General features: G+C 45.2%; 1 protein-coding gene across 1 annotated transcript; it reads right to left on the bottom strand.

The window, feature by feature from the left end:
• Positions 1 to 2,252: 2,252 nt before the first annotated feature.
• Positions 2,253 to 19,236, bottom strand: LOC120018153 (immunoglobulin superfamily member 5-like). The gene is made up of 9 exons (XM_038961187.1): positions 19,113 to 19,236; positions 18,327 to 18,406; positions 16,735 to 17,046; positions 7,497 to 7,796; positions 6,936 to 7,070; positions 5,072 to 5,096; positions 4,230 to 4,318; positions 3,840 to 3,910; positions 2,253 to 3,280 (listed from the first exon to the last, which is right to left on the bottom strand). The coding sequence occupies exons 2-9, from the start codon at positions 18,370 to 18,372 to the stop codon at positions 3,167 to 3,169; spliced, it is 1,092 nt and encodes a 363-aa protein (XP_038817115.1). The 5' UTR covers positions 18,373 to 18,406; positions 19,113 to 19,236; the 3' UTR covers positions 2,253 to 3,166.
• Between the last annotated feature and the right edge of the window lie 513 nt (positions 19,237 to 19,749).

Raw genomic sequence — 19,749 nt, 5'->3', positions numbered from 1 at the left:
AGTAGCAAAGGGCTGGTTTTGGAAGCCTTTCACTCATGCCCAGGCCAGTGAAAGATGCACTTGAGAGCATTGGCTTTCAATAACGAGAGGGAGGCCATGCTAGGTTATTCATCAGTATTGGCCCTGAGAGGCACAAACCAAGCACAATTGTTTTATTTGCCCTGACCAATACCAAGAGGGACAATTTAATTCAAGTCAATTACATCAAATCAAGACCCCTCCTGAAGAGGCAAAGTATTTTATGTCACTGGGGTCTAATATGCATGAATAAATATTTATAGAAATGGTGAAGAGCTCTCAGGCTTCACATCCTATTACTGCCGTATTATTATGTTAATATTGGAGTGACAGAGTTGCACTCATGTATCTTCATTCATGGGTCAATGAGGAGAGATGAATCTGGTGCCACCTTACCTTGTGTTTACTCAATAGAATAATCTGTGTTCCTATATTTGTGCAAGCCTTGTTTCTCTCCGGCACAAGCAGTTCAAGATTAAGAATATACTTACTGTATGCACACTGTTTAAACAAGCCTGCAATAGAGAACCAGAGAACCCTTAGCAAAGGCTCCATTTATTTATTCATACGTTAGAAAAGCCCCTTGAAGAGAGGAGTGTTTATTACGTAAGAGCTGCCCCCAAAGGCTGAGAGACAGGGCGGCACCTGAGAGAGACTGTGCAACGTGACTGCAGCCTCACACAAGAACCTGAGCAGGTGGAGAGCTAAGAAAGAAAGGAGGAGAAGCGATGGAGAATGAGTGAGGGAGAGACAGAGATGCTGCCAAGATGTTGATGCTGGAAAGGCACACCTTGGGGTATCCTAGCGATATGAATACACCGTTGATGAAGGGTAACTGAAAACCTTGGAGCTCAAGTGAGCTCCAGGGAGGGTAACATTAGTCTGGAAAACAAAACACAGAACAGAGTCATGTAATAGGCCTCTCATATCATGCCCCTCTTTGTGAACCCACTGGAGGATGTTTAATTTATTTAATAGCCGCCGCTTTGACGGCACGGCAGGCGTTTGGTGTGGAAAAACAGAAGGCTGGGACAAACACGTTAGGGCTAGGCCACTTTCCTCTCAGGCACAGGCATTATGGGATTTTTAAGAAGGAGAAGATCTGTACTATCACCCATCTGGTGAAATAGAATTGCAGTGAACAAAACGCCACCCAATAAGGATGTTATGTCTTTCATTTACTTTCTATTAAAAGTTGTCACTCACTCTCTGACACCAAGTGGAATCTTCCAGCTGCAGGCTGCACAGATACAATTACTGTACAATTTACAGATAGACAAATTAGACTAGAAAACCACATCATCTGCATATAAAGAGGTATTAAGGTCAGGGCCCAAACATTTTGCTCTGTGGTGTTTCAGGCCCCTTCTTTTCCACCAAGGTCACAGACACTGACAAGTCAAATCAATGTGCTACATGGGTCTATAAGAATGCATAAATACAATGAGATGTCTGTGTGTTTTCTATTCACAAAGCATAAGCCACTGATTGCATTCCTTGCCACTTTCCACTCCCATGCTGTTAAAAGATGTAACAAATCAAGTGCCTCGACCTCTGAGATAGAAGTCATAGGCATGTCATTATTTTTATGCAAGCCGGCTCTGTAAGTGACAGTAACGCCAGTCTGACTATAGAATTGCTATGACAGGTTCATATACCTCTGCCACTCACGACTATTCTCCTTTACCATTATAAAATGCAAATGTGATATCATCCCTTCTGTAAGAATATCCACATTCCAATGCATTTCTGAGCCTCTCTCTCACAGGAGCAGCAGCAGCATACCACTCCAAGCTTTTCCATGGCTGTTGTAGCCGTTTCCTCTCCTGAAAAGGGAATTCATTGAGTTAGAGATATAAGGAGGCGAGGGGAGAGGTGCTGACACATATTGGATTACGGTTTAGCTGTCAAAATGATTATATGAAGAAAAGGGAAGAGGGGGGAACAAGGTTCTCGGGCTAGCTATTGTTGGTGAAAATGGCTCTTTCAGATTAAACATTTTATGACACCCTGGTTCCGCCTTTGTGAGGGACAATGACTGACCGAACACTGTGGCTCTGCAAGTTAACTGGGGTTTGGTTGCTCCTTGGTTGCTTAACTCTATTCAGGGGTAGATAGAGACAGTGAATGGTCTTCCTATTAATGCCAGTAGTGTGTATTGAATACATACATTATTGAATCCCTTGAGTTCCATCCAGCATGGTCGTATTGCGTAACATAACTTTCCTCTCATATAATATAGGACATGCTTTATTTTTTTATATCATAGGCAGCTTTTGAAGAGAAAGTTTACATATCTCACGTAATAAAAAGCCATTTTTGTCTTCCTTTTTGTTGAAAGTCACTTGTATCCATTTTCACAGGAAGGGATAGCATACATTATTAATGTTGGCATCATTCATCAATGAACACAGGAAGGTATCCCTATCCTAAAACACCTCAACTGGAGGAAAATGCCACTAGAACACCTGCTGTCACTCACTTCCCAGGCCTCATCATTGACCATTGTGATGATTGGTCAATACAGACCCATGTATCTCCCGGGATAACGTCTACTTACAAGGAGGTCTTGAAACCATGCCACTATATCACCGAAAATTGTTCCATGCTTTATCTTTTCCGAACCCTGTCACCTATGAAAATGTGAAACCTAGCTGAGCATTGTGATGATGGTGAGTTGGCCATGTAACTGTTGACAGGAGGATTAACATAGGCTTACACAACAGATATCAATGATGAACCCATGACTCAGTGGGGTCCAGGCTATTGTGTTTCTTAATCCATATTACTATAGCCGGTGGATAGTTGTTAACTCCTCCTAAAACCTGGGAAGAATATGTGAGTGAGAACAAAAATGTTTGAGAGAGTCAGTCATCTGATGCCTTGGTCTGTGTGATCCCAAAAACTGTGTGAACACAAAAACCCACATACGAAGTGTTGAGAGTTAATTCCATGGGATTAGGTATCCTCAATATGCAGTGACAATACAAAAATGTAAAAAAAAGTTTACATCAAGTGAATATACCTACAGTATGTACAATAAAGTGTGATACATTTAATGAAAAGCATGTTGTGTAGCATAATTGGCAATGTTACACTAATGTAACAGTAAAAATCCAGCATATCTTGTTTGGACCCCATACGACGATCACACCGTAGTCATTCTTCTGACAGTCTTGGAGCCATCTCCACAGTGGTCTGTTGGGGCATTACTCTGACTGGTGGTTAGCGAGAAGTTACTGGAAGAGACAACATCTGGGATCTGGAATATAGAAAATGTGAATATTTTGTGACCGTTGAAATTTTGACCTTGTGCAAAGCTACTTGAAGGACAAGGCAAGAAGAGTGTGGTTGCCATATCGTTCTCCCATCACCATTACTGATCATGCAACAACTCTGAACATTCCTTTGATCAATATTCCAATCAGTTACTGATGTTATTTCTTAACAATCTTTATAAAACCATCTAAGAAGCTCCATTGGCTCATCAACATTGATTAACTAATATCCAATATATTATTGACTAACTTTAATCTACATTTTGAACAATCAGTTAGTTAGCCTGTTATCATATACAGTACAGTGGGTGTATTATGAGTGAATCATGGGCCCTGGTCAAAACTAGTGCACTCTATAGCAAATAGGATGCCATGCAGTCATTGAAAGTTAACTGTCCTCCGGCCAGGGGAGGACGATCTGGGCAGTCCCTGCAGTCCCCATCAATGTGAGAGCCTGGGAGGTGTCAGGGACTCCGGCTGCAGTATGGAGACTGACTCTGCATTATTCAGCTGCAGTAAGTTGCCCTCTCTCCCTCTCCTTACCTTGTAAGTGCTGATGGAGTTCATCTGGCTGTGGGTTTCCCCAGTGACGATGAGGTCACTGCGGCCAGCGTCTGTCGAGTGAGAAACAGGCTTTTACCTGACCTGACATCCCCTCTGACCATTTCACTGTACCACACTATGCTCAGGGGAAGAGGTATAGTACAGCGGCTCCAACATAGAACATGGTGTTATTATTACATCATAGTCAATTATAGCCTCTAATGCTGTTAGTAGCCTATAATACTTTTAACAAATTCTAAAAATCACAGATAAAATAGAATAGCCTATCCATTCTGATTTTCTATGCCTACCTACCTCACTAATCTCATTAGATGTTGAAGATAATGTGTCCTAATGAGGAACAGGGGTATTTGTCACCCTGACTCTCACCTGAGTGGCCCTCTGTGGTGTATCCCAGGTTGACCTCCCCCCCGGTCGCCTCAGCAACGGAGCTTCTCCCGCTCTTTGATTCGTCTATCCTGTGGAAACCAAGAGGAAAAGCCCAATGGAACATATGACCTATTCCTACAGATCTCAGTCTCCTACAGCAGGAAAACTGTGTAACCTTGAAAGAAGCAACAGTTTTGTGAGCTTTATGTTGGTACTATAAATTGTCTTCTCTTGTGACTGCAGTGTACAGGCTTTAGTGTTTATTTTCCCATTGTAATCTGCTGATACCTATGAAAAAAGAAAGCCATTATAATTATTCATGTTATTGTGTATGTATTTTATTGTTTTCTGTTTCATTGACTGCATTGACTGCCATGTGGATATTTTTGAGTAAACTAGAGTTCCAGTCTTAATGTGGATGTTATAATCTAATAACCATCTAATGTTCCAAATTATTCTCAATTCTTTATTTAATTAACTATAAAATCCCAGTCTCTTCTCAGACACAAGGTAGACTCAGAGCCATATAAATGCATGCCTTTGGGTAGATTTATTTACTGATTTATGCTGAGTCCCAGCAGTAACTTGTGTAAACGACTAATGGAATTTTGTATCAATAGGATGAGACTGTATTAGTTCCCTCTCACAAATGTTTTCCATAAATCGTTTTATGGATGGTTAGTCACATCCTCGAAAGTAGCCACATTTGATCCTGGATCTTCACTCGTCAGCTCTCGCCAATAAAAACAAAGATCTGTACCATTTCAAACACTGTATAATCCCACATTAACAAGCAGGTTGAGAAGTTAGAAATAATGGCACAAAGAGCATCAAACTCTCACCTTATTGCCTCCGGTAGGCTTGATTCTGAAAGACAACCAAATACAGAAAAATACATGTCATGATCTTATGTGATCTTACATTATGGCTATCATACAGGATTTTCACTGTCTCAATGCTCAATCTAGACCAATACAGTAATCCTGACCTTGCTTGTGGTTGCATAGACCATAACATAATTTAGTTTGCTCAGTGTCTGAAGCTCCAAAATACATTCTTAGAAAAAAAGGTTCCAAAAGGGTTCTTCAGCTGTACCAGTATGAGAAAACTTTTTGGTTCCAGGTAATAACCCATTTTGCTTTCAGGTAGAACCCTTTTGGGTTCCATTAAGAAAGGGTTCTACCTGCAACCAAAAAGGGTTCTTCAAATGGTTCTTCTATAGGGACAGCCGAAGAACCCTTTAAAGTTCTAGATAGCATCTTTTTATTCTAAGAGTGTAGGACAGCTGTAAATGCAGCTTTCACTCGTTTTGGGCCAGCACACACTCACTGTAGCCTGCGGTTACTTTAGAAATGTTAGAGTGAAAGCCTGAGCTGATTGTTAATGCATATTATCACACAGCATCATTACCTTTCTTAGCCCAAGGTCCTGGCCAGAGCCAAAACAATTCTATAACAATGGCGGTACAGATGGTGCCGCCCCAGGAAAAGGATAAACCAGTGTCTTTTACAGGAGGAGAAATTGCCTCGGCCTTTATTGTTTTAAACCCACACTGTTCAAAGTTATTAAGGTGAATATATTTCATCCACATTCTGTCTGAATAATTGCAATGAATACATTACTCTTCAGTGTGTTGGATTAGTTCAGGGAGCAAGACTGACTTGGAGCCATGCCATTTTCTTAAATGGGAAAAATACTGATTATGTTGATTTGATGCTTTGCTGCCTGGGATTTACAATAAGGAAAGCGGCGGGAAAGGAACTGGACCAAATCAAGGACAGTGAAAAGATACCAGACTATTGGGTGAATACTGCAAATGTACTTAAGAGGGCACACCTGCCTTATTAAGATAATCCTACAACTGCCAAATAACGGCCCTGATTTTCACTGGTCTGAAATCAGTTACAGGGATTAGAGCAGTCTAATGTATGACTCAGGGGCAAGTTTTGTTATCGCACACAAACAGCCAGACGGCCGCCTCGTTACCCACAACAACGATCACCTCTGAGATGGCTCTCCAGAAACTCCTCACCAACCATCACTACTCCTAAAGCCGCCAAAGACTCACAAAACCTTCTAGTCACTGGTTGCTGGTAACCCAGAAAGACATTAATCCCAAGGGTAGGAAGTTGACGATTTTTTGGGGTCACTTCAGAGACATGTTTGTGGATTGTGGCCCCTATTAGAGTCATAATGAATCAGTCTTGGTGTATGTAACACCAGATCATAAGTCTGTTTGATGATTGACATAACTCTCAGATTATTCAACCAAGCAAATGAAAAATAAACCAAATATGATTGGCTAACTCCTGCCTAATGTGATTCTCACTCATATTCATGAGTCTGTCTACCTGTGAAACTTAGTGACAGAATAACTGCATTTCCATAGAGTGACCACCAGGAGGTGCTGTGTCCAGTGTGTCTCTCCTGGACAACTATCTCTCCATGGTAGTGCTCCTGTGTTTTATGGACAGGTGGGGGGTTAGGCCAAAGCCAGCACTTTAGAACTGGAGCATTCTGCTGACAGGTGAAGTTCTGTATGCGTTCAAAAATCCATGACCTTGCCGATGCAGGCGTGGGGCACACTGCAGAATCACAACGTGTGACAGCCTAACTCCTTCATTATACTTTAATCTTTGTTCCTGTGCGGGTGGGGGGGTGGACATTTTTCACTGAGCCGTATAAAAAGAAAAGAAAGGTGCTTACTTGCTCTTCTCCGTACGTAACAGAGGACAATGCAGATGCTTAGCAGCAGGAGCAGGAGCACGGCGGACACGGAGGCTGTTACTGCGATTAGAACAGCGCAGTCGTCGCATACATTCTCCACACCCACCTCTGCAACTAAAAAAACAAGGTAATTTATGAGGTTTAGTCCCAAAGAAGCTGAAAAATTGCATTCTTCAATTAAAGTTTTAATCAATAGACTATTATCAGGGTTTGCTGTGATTGTGGCAGGGAGAGTGCCGTCTTTTGTTTACGCTATTGAATGTATTTCAAGACTACCCAAACCACAGAGGGGAAACTCAGTGAACGCAGCAAATCCTGCAGCTCCCAATACTCTATTTATGTAGGATGACTTCAGAGAGATTGGGAACACTTTGCTCCACTTCAATGGTGATAAAAGCCTTGTGTCTATCCTGCAATGCCTTTCTTGTAATTTCTCTCATCACCAATAACAACTCCCCACCGTCTGCTTTCACTGATGAATTTGTGGACATAGACAAACCCCAGCTCAGAGTAGAGAGAGAGAGTGTTTATGTTTCTCACCCACAGTCAGACGTACACTGCTGGCCTGGGGCGTGGGTAGGGCAGAGACAGAGGCTAGGCACTCCACATGAGAGCTCTCTGCTGCCTGGACGCTGAGGTTACTGGTCAGGTTGTAGAGCCCATCCACATCAACAGGCCCTTCAGTGCTGATGTTGTACTGACCCTGGTCCACCTCTCTGCCATTCACAAGCCAAGTCAGACTAGGCTCTGGGTACCAGCCTACAGCCAGGCACTGGAACAGGACCTCTTCCCCCTTCAGCACAGTCACGTTCCCCCCTGTGATGGCCACATTACCCCTCTCTGGAAAGAAAATTGTAAATGTTTTGGGATACTGTATGTATTTTTTACAGTTTACCAGGTCATTCTAGTCCATTGTGCTATTTTGCAAGAGGGTGTGGTATTTAGCAGGTTTGGTCACATGTTTATGGATTACAGGAAGGCGCTGTGTGCAGTACTCCGTCTGCGTGTATACTGTATACATGACAAGTGTATCCTGAGACTGATAGGGATTCTCTGATCGCAATTGACCTGCTCACTTATAGAGGCTTCTTACTCTTCCTAAATGATTGATCGTGTGCCTCGAGGTCTCAATTGGCTGATGGAAGAATGCCTCTTTTCCCCTCTCATACACTGGCAACCAAATAAGCCACTTAGACTGGACGATATCGTCTGTGAAGTCTATTGTCTGGCAGAGTGAAAGGCAGACGGCGCAGCAGAGAATTGCTATAGATAGACAGATAATTACTGACGCTTTGTCGCTTTGTCTAACCGAATTACATGTCTATGTTGATTCAGGATCAAAGCTCTCAATGTTCTGTGCACAATGACGGCTCCCCCGTTCGTCATAGGCTGCGCTTTCATATTTGATTTGGTGTCATATACTGTAAATTGATGTGTAACTTTGATTACACCGCCTTCCCTATTGGAAAGGCTGTAAAAGGAATCTCAGCGGTGCAATAAAGTCATGGCGATCAGAAGAAGAAAGCAGCATCTCACTTCCATGGACTAATAAACTACTGCAACTAATTATGGATGGAAGATTGATACATTTGAGGAAAGATAGTCAGTCTCTCACAACATGAGGCTCCTCCCCCATCATTCCAATCTAAGTGATCTCTGAAATAAGGTTTCATAAGGTTTGTTAATCACAGTAAGCCTAGCCATCTTAGACAGGCTTGGTGACTGTTCCCTGAGAAGATGCTGTGTTTTTTCAATAGGGCCCTCGGCAGGGAAATTGCAACTCTGAGGGACAGCATTTAATCTGGAAGAAGTATGGGCACTTTCTGCTCGGATTAGCAGTATTGTATGTTCCAACAGCACTAGTGGTTATGCATGTGTTTGTATGTGTGTCTGTGTGTGAATTTATTCTGATGAACAGCCAATCACCAAAGGCATACTCACTCGTCTCTGATTTACACCAGTGGCGTCATCCTCGACTCTAGCCCTTACAGCACATTCTGTTCATATTATATCAACCACATACAGACATATTGATTTGTTCAAGAGAAAATGTGTGTGTGTGTGTGTGTGTGTGTGTGTGTGTGTGTGTGTGTGTGTGTGTGTGTGTGTGTGTGTGTGTGTGTGTGTGTGTGTGTGTGTGTGTGTGTGTGTGTGTGTGTGTACACGTGTGTGTGTGTACGTTCATGTATGTCTGTGTTTGTTTGTGTGTCTGCAAGCAGTATGTGTGTATACGTTCTGTGTGAGCGAGCGTGTTTACATCACATTCATATTGGACAATTAGAACGGAGGGCTGAGGAGAGCAAAGGGCCAGTCTCCAGTGTAGATTTGTGGCTCTCCTCCGATGGTATATTTGGACCAACAGGCCACAAATCACCAGCAGAATTGCTGACTGGTAACTGGAAAACGCCTAGATGCACAATTAATTAAAAGGCTCTGAGATCCTCTGCATCCACACTGGAGGGCTTGATCCACCATGCACTATTGTTAATGGGTAGTGGTTACATACACTGAGTATATAAAACATTAAGAACACCTGCTCCTTCTATGACAGACTGACCAGGTGAATCCAGGTGAAAGCTATAATCCCTCTTGATGTCACTTGTTAAATCCACTTAAAATCAGTGTAGATGAAGGGGAGGAGACATGGATTGTTTATGTGTGCCATTTAGAAGGTGAATGGGCAAGACAAAATATTTAAGTGCCTTTGAACGGGGCATAGTAGTAGGTGCCAGGCACACCGGTTTGTGTCAAGAACTGCAACACTGTTGGGTTTTTTCACGCTCAACAGTTTCCTATGTGTATCAAGAATGGTCCACCACCCAAAGGACATCCAGCCAACTTGACATAACTGTGGGAAGCATTGGAGTCAACATGGGCCAACATCCCTGTGGAATGCTTTCGATACCTTGTAGAGTCCATGCCCCAATGAATTGAAGCTGTTCTGATGGCAAAAGGGAGTGTCCAACTCAATATTAGGAAAGTGTTCCTAATGTTTGGTATACTCAGTGTATGTCAGTTATAATGTGTAGCATTGGCAATAAAGAAGGAATCCTGTAATATATTGAAGGCAATGGGTCATTGCTTTGTTCCCTACTTTTTGCATGGTTGACTTTGTTCAGGCTTTTAGCTGAGCTCTCAGTTTGCAGCAGGGCAAAATTAGCTGAATAATGAGAGAGGAAAGGGGAATATCTGAATATCTTGTATTGTGTAATGTCATCATCTTTTTTTTCCTCTTTTTTTTTTACATATCATCATCATAACAATCTCATTCATTTTTATGCTAAAACGTAAACATCATTAATACAATATTTATGTTTTTATCGCAAAATGAATTATACATTTCACAGCTTTTCTTGTTACCAACCCAATTGTCTTTGGTCCAACTTTCCAATGTGATTGGAGTTTATAATAAGATTATAGGACTTGTGAAAAATGTAGAGGAGATATCAGCAACACCTCCTAGCATTGCTACTGTCCATACCAGCTTATCAGTTCTGGTGAATCCTGGCCCAGTGTATGGGTTATAATCATTCTTCATTTTTGGCTGAGTATTCTCTGTGGTAATTCTTTTCCATGCAGGGCATCCCCAGAAAACTCAGAGATGATTCACTGGAATACTTTTGGCTTGGAGAAATAACAATTTCAGCTAAATCTGAGGGGCTCTGATTCTTATCCTGCCCTGACTTTTGAACACTATTCAATATTTGTGTTACTCAATCTCTCCACACCTTCGCCCTTGTGGAACAGTCTATCTGCATACTTGAAATCAGAGAAATGCACTGTGGTTACAGTGGCGCAAAGCACTGCATCAACGATAAGAAATTGAATAACGAAAAGGAAAACAGTAATGTCCTCAAGATCCAAATAAAAGTTCAAGAAGAGTATTTTCAGTCATTCATGAACTTGCTCCAAATATATCAACATAATATATCTGAACAAGATAACCAATAGTTCAAAGCACAGACAGTGATACTTTGGAAACCATGCCTGTCTAGGAAATCCATTATGTGAAACACCACCCTTATAACTTAGAAGATAACAGTGGTTTAAATCCTCCTAATGGAAGAAAATAATGGATACAGGGATAAAGGAAGAGGGGAAAAAGAGAGAGAGAGATAGAGGAAGCAGGAAAAGAAGGATAGAGGGATACAGGAAAAGAGAGATGGAGGTGAAAAGGGAAAGAGGGAAAGAGGAAATGAGAGATAGAGGGAAACAGGGAGAGAGGGGAAAAGGGAAAGAGGGAAAGAGGAAATGAGGGAAACAGGGAGAGAGGAAACAGGGAGAGAGGGGAAAAGGGAAAGGGGATACCTGGTCAGTTGTACAACTGAATGCTTTCAATCGAAATGTGTCTTCCGCATTTAACCCAACCCCTCTGAATCAGAGAGGTGCTTGGGGCTGCCTTAATCGGCATTAACAAGTTGAGAAAGAGTGATGGAGAAACATATGGAAAGAGAGATAGAGGGGGGAAAGGAAAATAGGGATAGAGGGAAACAGCAAAAGAAGGATAGAGCAATTGTAACGGTTTTCTTCCAGGGGTGAAGGAGAGGACCAAAGTGCAGCGCGGCTAGTGTTAAACATGTTTAATAAAGAACAAGTAAAACACTACAAACAACAATACAAAATAACAAATGTGCAAAAACCGACACAGACCTATCTGGTGCAGACAATCACAGAGACAGGAAACAAACACCCACAAAATCCCAACACAAAACAAGCCTCCTATATATGATTCTCAATCAGGGACAACGATTACCATCTGCCTCTGATTGAGAACCATATTAGGCTGGACATAGAAACAGACAAACTAGACACACAACATAGAATTCCCACCCAGCTCACGTCCTGACCAACTAAACACATACAAAACAGAAAACAGGTCAGGAACGTGACAGAACCCCCCCCTCAAGGTGCGAACTCCGGGCGCACCCCTAAAACTCAAGGGGAGGGTCTGGGTGGGCATCTGTCCGCGGTGGCGGCTCCGGCGCAGGACGAGGACACCACTCCTCCACTGTCTTTGTCCCCCTCCTTAGCGTCCTTTGAGTGGCGACCCTCGCCCACGACCTTGGCCTAAGAATCCTCCCCAAGGCCCCCACATAATTTAGGAGGTAGCTCAGGACAGAGAGGTAGCTCAGGACAGAGAGGTAGCTCAGGACAGAGGGGCAACTCCGGGCGAGTGCGGGGAGGAGGAACAGGGCTCTGGAGATGCACTGGAAGCCTGGTGCGTGGTGTAGGCACTGGTGGTACTGGTCTGGGGCGGGAAGGTGGCGCCGGATATACCGGACCGTGAAGGAGGACACGCGCTCTTGAGCACCGAGCCTCTCCAACCCTACCAGGTTGAATGGTCCCCGTAGCCCTGCCAGTGCGGCGAGGTGGAATAACCCGCACTGGGCTATGCAGGCGAACCGGGGACACCACCTGTAAGGCTGGTGCCATGTACGCCGGCCCGAGGAGACGTACTGGAGGCCAGATACGTTGGGCCGGCTTCATGACATCCGGCTCGATGCCCAACCTAGCCCTCCCAGTGCGGCAAGGTGGAATAGCCCGCACTGGGCTAAGCACGCGTACTGGGGACACCGTGCGCTTTACCGCATAACACGGTGTCTGACCAGTACGACGCCCTCTCACTCCACGGTAAGCCCGGGGAGTTGGCTCAGGTATCCAACCCGGCTTCGCCACACTCCCCTTTAGCCCCCCCCCCAAGAAATTTTTGGGTGAGCCTCTCGGGTTTCCAGCCACTCTGCCTTGCAAGCGCCTCATAATGCCGCCTCTCCGCTTTTGATGCCTCCAGCTCCGCTTTGGGACGGCGACACTCCTCTGGCTCTGCCCAGGGTCCTTCTCCGTCCAGAATCTCCTCCCATGTCCATTCCTCCTTGTACCGCTGCTGCTGTTGCTGCTGCCCGTTGCCACGCTGCTTGGTCCGGGTTTGGTGGGTGTTTCTGTAACGGTTTTCTTCCAGGGGTGAAGGAGAGGACCAAAGTGCAGCGCGGCTAGTGTTAAACATGTTTAATAAAGAACAAGTAAAACACTACAAACAACAATACAAAATAACAAATGTGCAAAAACCGACACAGACCTATCTGGTGCAGACAATCACAGAGACAGGAAACAAACACCCACAAAATCCCAACACAAAACAAGCCTCCTATATATGATTCTCAATCAGGGACAACGATTACCATCTGCCTCTGATTGAGAACCATATTAGGCTGGACATAGAAACAGACAAACTAGACACACAACATAGAATTCCCACCCAGCTCACGTCCTGACCAACTAAACACATACAAAACAGAAAACAGGTCAGGAACGTGACAGAACCCCCCCCTCAAGGTGCGAACTCCGGGCGCACCCCTAAAACTCAAGGGGAGGGTCTGGGTGGGCATCTGTCCGCGGTGGCGGCTCCGGCGCAGGACGAGGACACCACTCCTCCACTGTCTTTGTCCCCCTCCTTAGCGTCCTTTGAGTGGCGACCCTCGCCCACGACCTTGGCCTAAGAATCCTCCCCAAGGCCCCCACATAATTTAGGAGGTAGCTCAGGACAGAGAGGTAGCTCAGGACAGAGAGGTAGCTCAGGACAGAGGGGCAACTCCGGACTAATGGCAGCTCCGGACTGAGTGGCAGCTCCGGACTGAGTGGCAGCTCCGGACTGAGTGGCAGCTCCGGACTGAGTGGCAGCTCATGACTGGAGGGCAGCTCATGACTGGAGGGCAGCTCATGACTGGAGGGCAGCTCATGACTGGAGGGCAGCTCATGACTGTAGGGCAGCTCATGACTGTAGGGCAGCTCATGACTGTAGGGCAGCTCTGGCAGCTCCTGACTGGCTGGCGTCTCTGGCAGCTCCTGACTGGCTGGCGTCTCTGGCAGCTCCTGACTGGCTGGCGTCTCTGGCAGCTCCTGACTGGCTGGCGTCTCTGGCAGCTCCTGACTGGCTGGCGTCTCTGGCAGCTCCTGACTGGCTGGCGTCTCTGGCAGCTCCTGACTGGCTGGCGTCTCTGGCAGCTCCTGAATGGCTGGCGTCTCTGGCAGCTCCTGACTGGCTGGCGTCTCTGGCAGCTCCTGACTGACGGACGGCTCTAGCGGCTCCTGACTGACGGACGGCTCTAATGGCTCGGGACAGACGGGCGGCTCTAATGGCTCGTGGCAGACGGATGACTCAGATGGCGCTGGGCAGACAGATGGCTCAGATGGCGCTGGGCAGACGGATGGCTCAGACGGCGCTGGGCAGACGGATGGCTCAGACGGCGCTGGGCAGACGGATGGCTCAGACGGCGCTGGGCAGACGGATTGCTCAGACGGCGCTGGGCAGGCAGGCAGCTCAGACGGCGCTGGGCAGACGGATGGCTCAGACGGCGCTGGGCAGGCAGGCAGTGCAGGCGGCGTTGAGCAGACGGCCGACTCTGACCTGCTGAGGCGCACAGTAGGCCTGGTGCGTGGTGCCGGAACTGGAGGTACCGGGCTGAGGGCACGCACCTCAGGGCGAGTGCGGGGAGGAGGAACAGGGCTCTGGAGATGCACTGGAAGCCTGGTGCGTGGTGTAGGCACTGGTGGTACTGGTCTGGGGCGGGAAGGTGGCGCCGGATATACCGGACCGTGAAGGAGGACACGCGCTCTTGAGCACCGAGCCTCTCCAACCCTACCAGGTTGAATGGTCCCCGTAGCCCTGCCAGTGCGGCGAGGTGGAATAACCCGCACTGGGCTATGCAGGCGAACCGGGGACACCACCTGTAAGGCTGGTGCCATGTACGCCGGCCCGAGGAGACGTACTGGAGGCCAGATACGTTGGGCCGGCTTCATGACATCCGGCTCGATGCCCAACCTAGCCCTCCCAGTGCGGCAAGGTGGAATAGCCCGCACTGGGCTAAGCACGCGTACTGGGGACACCGTGCGCTTTACCGCATAACACGGTGTCTGACCAGTACGACGCCCTCTCACTCCACGGTAAGCCCGGGGAGTTGGCTCAGGTATCCAACCCGGCTTCGCCACACTCCCCTTTAGCCCCCCCCCAAGAATTTTTTGGGTGAGCCTCTCGGGTTTCCAGCCACTCTGCCTTGCAAGCGCCTCATAATGCCGCCTCTCCGCTTTTGATGCCTCCAGCTCCGCTTTGGGACGGCGACACTCCTCTGGCTCTGCCCAGGGTCCTTCTCCGTCCAGAATCTCCTCCCATGTCCATTCCTCCTTGTACCGCTGCTGCTGTTGCTGCTGCCCGTTGCCACGCTGCTTGGTCCGGGTTTGGTGGGTGTTTCTGTAACGGTTTTCTTCCAGGGGTGAAGGAGAGGACCAAAGTGCAGCGCGGCTAGTGTTAAACATGTTTAATAAAGAACAAGTAAAACACTACAAACAACAATACAAAATAACAAATGTGCAAAAACCGACACAGACCTATCTGGTGCAGACAATCACAGAGACAGGAAACAAACACCCACAAAATCCCAACACAAAACAAGCCTCCTATATATGATTCTCAATCAGGGACAACGATTACCATCTGCCTCTGATTGAGAACCATATTAGGCTGGACATAGAAACAGACAAACTAGACACACAACATAGAATTCCCACCCAGCTCACGTCCTGACCAACTAAACACATACAAAACAACAGAAAACAGGTCAGGAACGTGACAGCAATAGAGGAATACAAGGATAGAAGGAGGGCGTATCAGGTGAGGGATGACAGACTAAATCCTGGCTGGTATATAATTATAATTTTTTAAATTATTTAACCTTTATTTAACTAGGCATGTCACTTAAGAACAAATTCTTATTTACAATGACGGCCTACCCCAGCCAAACCCGGACAACGGTGGGCCAATTGTGCACCACCCTATGGGACTCCCAATCACAGCCGGATGTGATGCAGCCTGGATTCGAACCAGGTACAGCAGTGACGCCTGTTATAACTGGCGCTCAGGAGAGTGCCCTCCACCCTGTATTTATAACTGGCCCAATCGATTTCCATCCCACACACTCCAACAATGTCATACAGCCCATCAAAGCAGCTAATGCAGCAGTCTTCCTCTGAGACAGGCCCCAAATGAATTCCCTCCATTGATATACACCTGGATCGATGCCCAACAACCAAATCAGCAGCTGTGAGAAAAACTAGAGAAAATCTGCATCACGCATGAAACCCCAAACAAGTTCAAACAAAAGCTTTCAATTAAAACAACAAGCCAATATGACTTAGGCATACATTGAGTTTTTGTCTCTAGGAGTGTGTGGGTGGCATCATCAAGGATAAGGTTCAACTTTTTGTTTATTCTGCTTTTCTTCTCCTAGTCAAGGTTAAATTCTTCCTTCATGTCTTCTTTCATTTTTTAAATTTAACCTTTATTTAACAAGGCAAGTCAGTTAAGAACAAATTCTTATTTACAATGATGGCCTACCCAGGCCAAACGCAGACAACGCTGGGCCAATTGTGTGCCGCCCTTTGGGACTCCCAATCACGGCCGGATGTGATTCAGGCTGGATTCGAACCAGGTACTGTAGTGACGCCTCTTGCACTGAGATGCCCCTGAGTGGCGTTGCCACTCTTTTGTTTTCTTTGTGTGTGTATGCACGTGTACACGTGAGTGTGCGTACATGTGTGAGAGACAAGGAGAGAGAGAGAATCCATAAGAAACTAAAATCTCACTTCACAGCTGCCTTTTGAAATCCTCTCTTGAAAACCTTTGCAGTACAGTAACTGTGGCTCCTTTGTTTCTCTGCCATACTGAATACTGTCAGCAAGCCAGTAGGCAGCCACCTCAAGGACAGCCGAATGAGAAAAGCACACAAACCTTGAACAAACAGATCGGCAGTTTGCCTCTGGATGTTTTGAAGGTCACAGGTCACCTGTCCCTGGTAGCTGCGCTGGACTCTATTCAGTGTAAATTCCCAGCTGGAGAGCTGATTGGTGGAGCAGTTAATGGCGTTCACATTGGGGTTGTTTGAGAGAATACCGTACTGGGCTGAGATGGTCAACACAGAGCCACCGTTGAGGATCCACACCATCACCTGCCAGGGCTCAGCCGTGCTGCAGATCAGCCGGGCCGTGTCACCTCGCAGCAAAGTGATGGTTCTGGGATTCAGCTGCATCTGGGAATTCAACACTAACAGGGACAGACAGAGACATGGGCGTCAGAAGCGTGGTGGTCGGGGAATGTGGGTGACATTGGGGTGTTGTGATAAAATCATGATTGAGTTGTAATGGAAACCAATGACACATTTCAGTGTTTGAATCCCACTGAATCACTCTCTGATATGGTATATGAGGTGTGACTGTCCTGGTTGATTGTGAGGTTGTTAGAAACAAGCACAATCTGACTAAGTTTCATCCTCGAAAAATGCATTGCGTAAAACTGACTCAAGAAGACTTTTGAAATGTGACCTACTCAAGCTTATCTCTATCTTTCTTACCCCAAATTTGCATATACATCTTTTGAATGCAGACAGACGTAAAACATTAGTCACATGCTTGTCGGCTCCAGACAAACATGTTAAACCAGTGGGTCCAAATGAGGAGAGCGACTCTAAATCTGTGCCGAACTGTCCAGATGGCAAGCAGGATTTGGCTCGGGCAACCAGGATTAGTACAGACAAAAAGGACAGTGTAAATTAGGGCCCATAGCAGCAGCAGGCAATGGATGGGTGCTCTATAAGTAGCACTGCGCTGGGATAGGTAAACAAACACATTAACAGCTGAAGTGCCATGTTAGATTTAATAACCAACAAGACCGTATACCTGATTAAGAATAGATAGACTATAGTCTGTGAGGAGAAAAGCTCTGCTGTGAGGCATTTACATTACTCTCCTTCTTTAGAAAAGTCATCCCCCAATTCAATTTCAGTGGTGCATCACAACTTAATTCCATTGATAAAGGGAGGTGTAAAGGGGAAAATATTAATATGTCTGGTGCAACTTTGGAATATTAAATAATACGCTCATTTCCAAGTAATCTGGGTGACGTATAAGTTGTTTGTGCAGTGCTAACTGTGTTAGCTGATATGGCCTGTGTGGAGTCATAAATGATGTATCCATTTGGGAAATTAGGTCTGAGAAATATCTAGGGCAGCTTATATAGCTCATACTTTTATGGGAGAATGAATGAAGTAATGAACATTTTCATGCTCTAATTTGAGATGGGATTCAGTGACACTCTTGTCCCTGACCACTATATCCTCCAACTAACAAGAAACACCACCATTTTGAGGAAATTAATTATGCAGAGCACATATATCATTAGGAAGTTAATTAGTGTGCCTGTGGGTTTAATATCAAGGGGTTCAATGATCAAGCACATTGTGGTGGGGGGGGATACACAGGCAAATTACTGGCTTCTGATATAAGAATCTAACCCAAGTGTAGCCCTTGTTGGTATGACAGTCTCACCCTGAGCCACACAGGCCAGCAGTATCAAGGGGATGAGGTTGCCCATACTTTCCAGAGAACAGTCAAACCATTGTTCCAAGCTGAAATGACACAGAGACAAGAGAGTGAGATAAAAACGACATTAATGAACATGTGTTGATGGTAAACCTTCATTCTTTACAGAATGGATGTGGCAGTGTGTTACAGATACAATCATGCACACCATTTTGGCAGTCAAAGGCAGTAATCTTGATTGCTTTCTTTTCTAAATTGGCAAGAAAAACACAATTTATTTTGTGAAATGAATTTGTCATTCAAATATAAACATCTACTACCTCTGATTAAATGTACCAAAAATAAATCAAGGTGATTCAAGCTGTTTTTCCGCTTCAGAGTACATTCTTCTCATGAAAGTGAATTTGACTTATCTCAAATAAGAAAAACACATCCCTAAAGTTTGTTCTCTAATTGTTCTCTAATCCTTACGGTATAGTTTGAGAAGATACAATCTCAGTAAAATAAGTACAGTAAGTCCCCAAAAATATACTGAAGAGATACACACCGATATGCACTATAACATTTGTATTGTGTAATCTCGATGCAACTTCTCAACCCTATATCTTGTAATAATCGTAGATATCCTATAAATCATTCCTTATATTATATCTTTATGGTAATATGCTATGTTTGTCCTCCTATTGTATATGCTAGATACCACAGAGCTGCTATATCCCACAGAAATATGTTGACTGGGTGAATTTATTGTTGAACAAAATACAGATTTTTTACAGTATCTATCTCACTTACCGCAGTGTGACTTTGTGGATTTCTGACAGGTACTGCACCACAGGCTGTTAGTGGAGGAACACTATTGACGATGCTTCTGCTATTTCCTCTTGTGTGACGGTTGTGTACTGTAGCAACCATATCACCCAAAACCAGCCTGTTAAACATTACCACAGACGAATGGGAACTTTGCTCCCTGCCTCGAACAAATGGCGGCAAACATACATCATGACTCATTCCCACAGTCCCAGTGAGAACAATGCCATTGAAATTCCCCCAGTCTACAGAGGCTTCATGGCAGCTCCCCTCCCTCTTCAGGAGAATGGGTCTGGACAGACATGATGACCTGTGTGTGAATTTAGAGGGAGAACATTGATCACTGTAATGCCAACCGACCAAAAGTATGCTGTGTTCCAAGGGAGAGCACATACGGTAAGGACTCAGAGCTCTGCCGATTTTGATTTGCAAGGTATGTCTTCAAAAGAGGGCACCAAATATTACATTTCTAGGACAAATTCACAAAACTCACACTTGTAATACTTTATGCAAATGTGGACATAAATGTGTTCTTGGTTTTCTTTTCCACCAAATTCTTTTTACAGTGCAATACCCTCCTCCATACCTCTTTCTGGAGTCCCCAGAGATAGGCTTTACACTG

Source organism: Salvelinus namaycush, chromosome 23, assembly GCF_016432855.1.
Source record: "Salvelinus namaycush isolate Seneca chromosome 23, SaNama_1.0, whole genome shotgun sequence".
Lineage (NCBI taxonomy): Eukaryota > Metazoa > Chordata > Actinopteri > Salmoniformes > Salmonidae > Salvelinus > Salvelinus namaycush.
Note: the sequence above shows the minus strand (reverse complement) of the source record. Positions and strands in the feature narration are given on the sequence as shown.

Excerpts from the sequence above, each read along its gene's own strand:
- LOC120018153 (XM_038961187.1), bottom strand. The coding sequence starts at position 18,372 with ATGGGCAACCTCATCCCCTTGATACTGCTGGCCTGTGTGGCTCAGG. Across the intron at positions 5,097-6,935 it reads TTACGTACGGAGAAGAGCAA|AATCAAGCCTACCGGAGGCA; the intron begins GTAAGCACCTTT and ends GTTGTCTTTCAG. Across the intron at positions 3,281-3,839 it reads ACTCCATCAGCACTTACAAG|ATCCCAGATGTTGTCTCTTC; the intron begins GTAAGGAGAGGG and ends TCTATATTCCAG.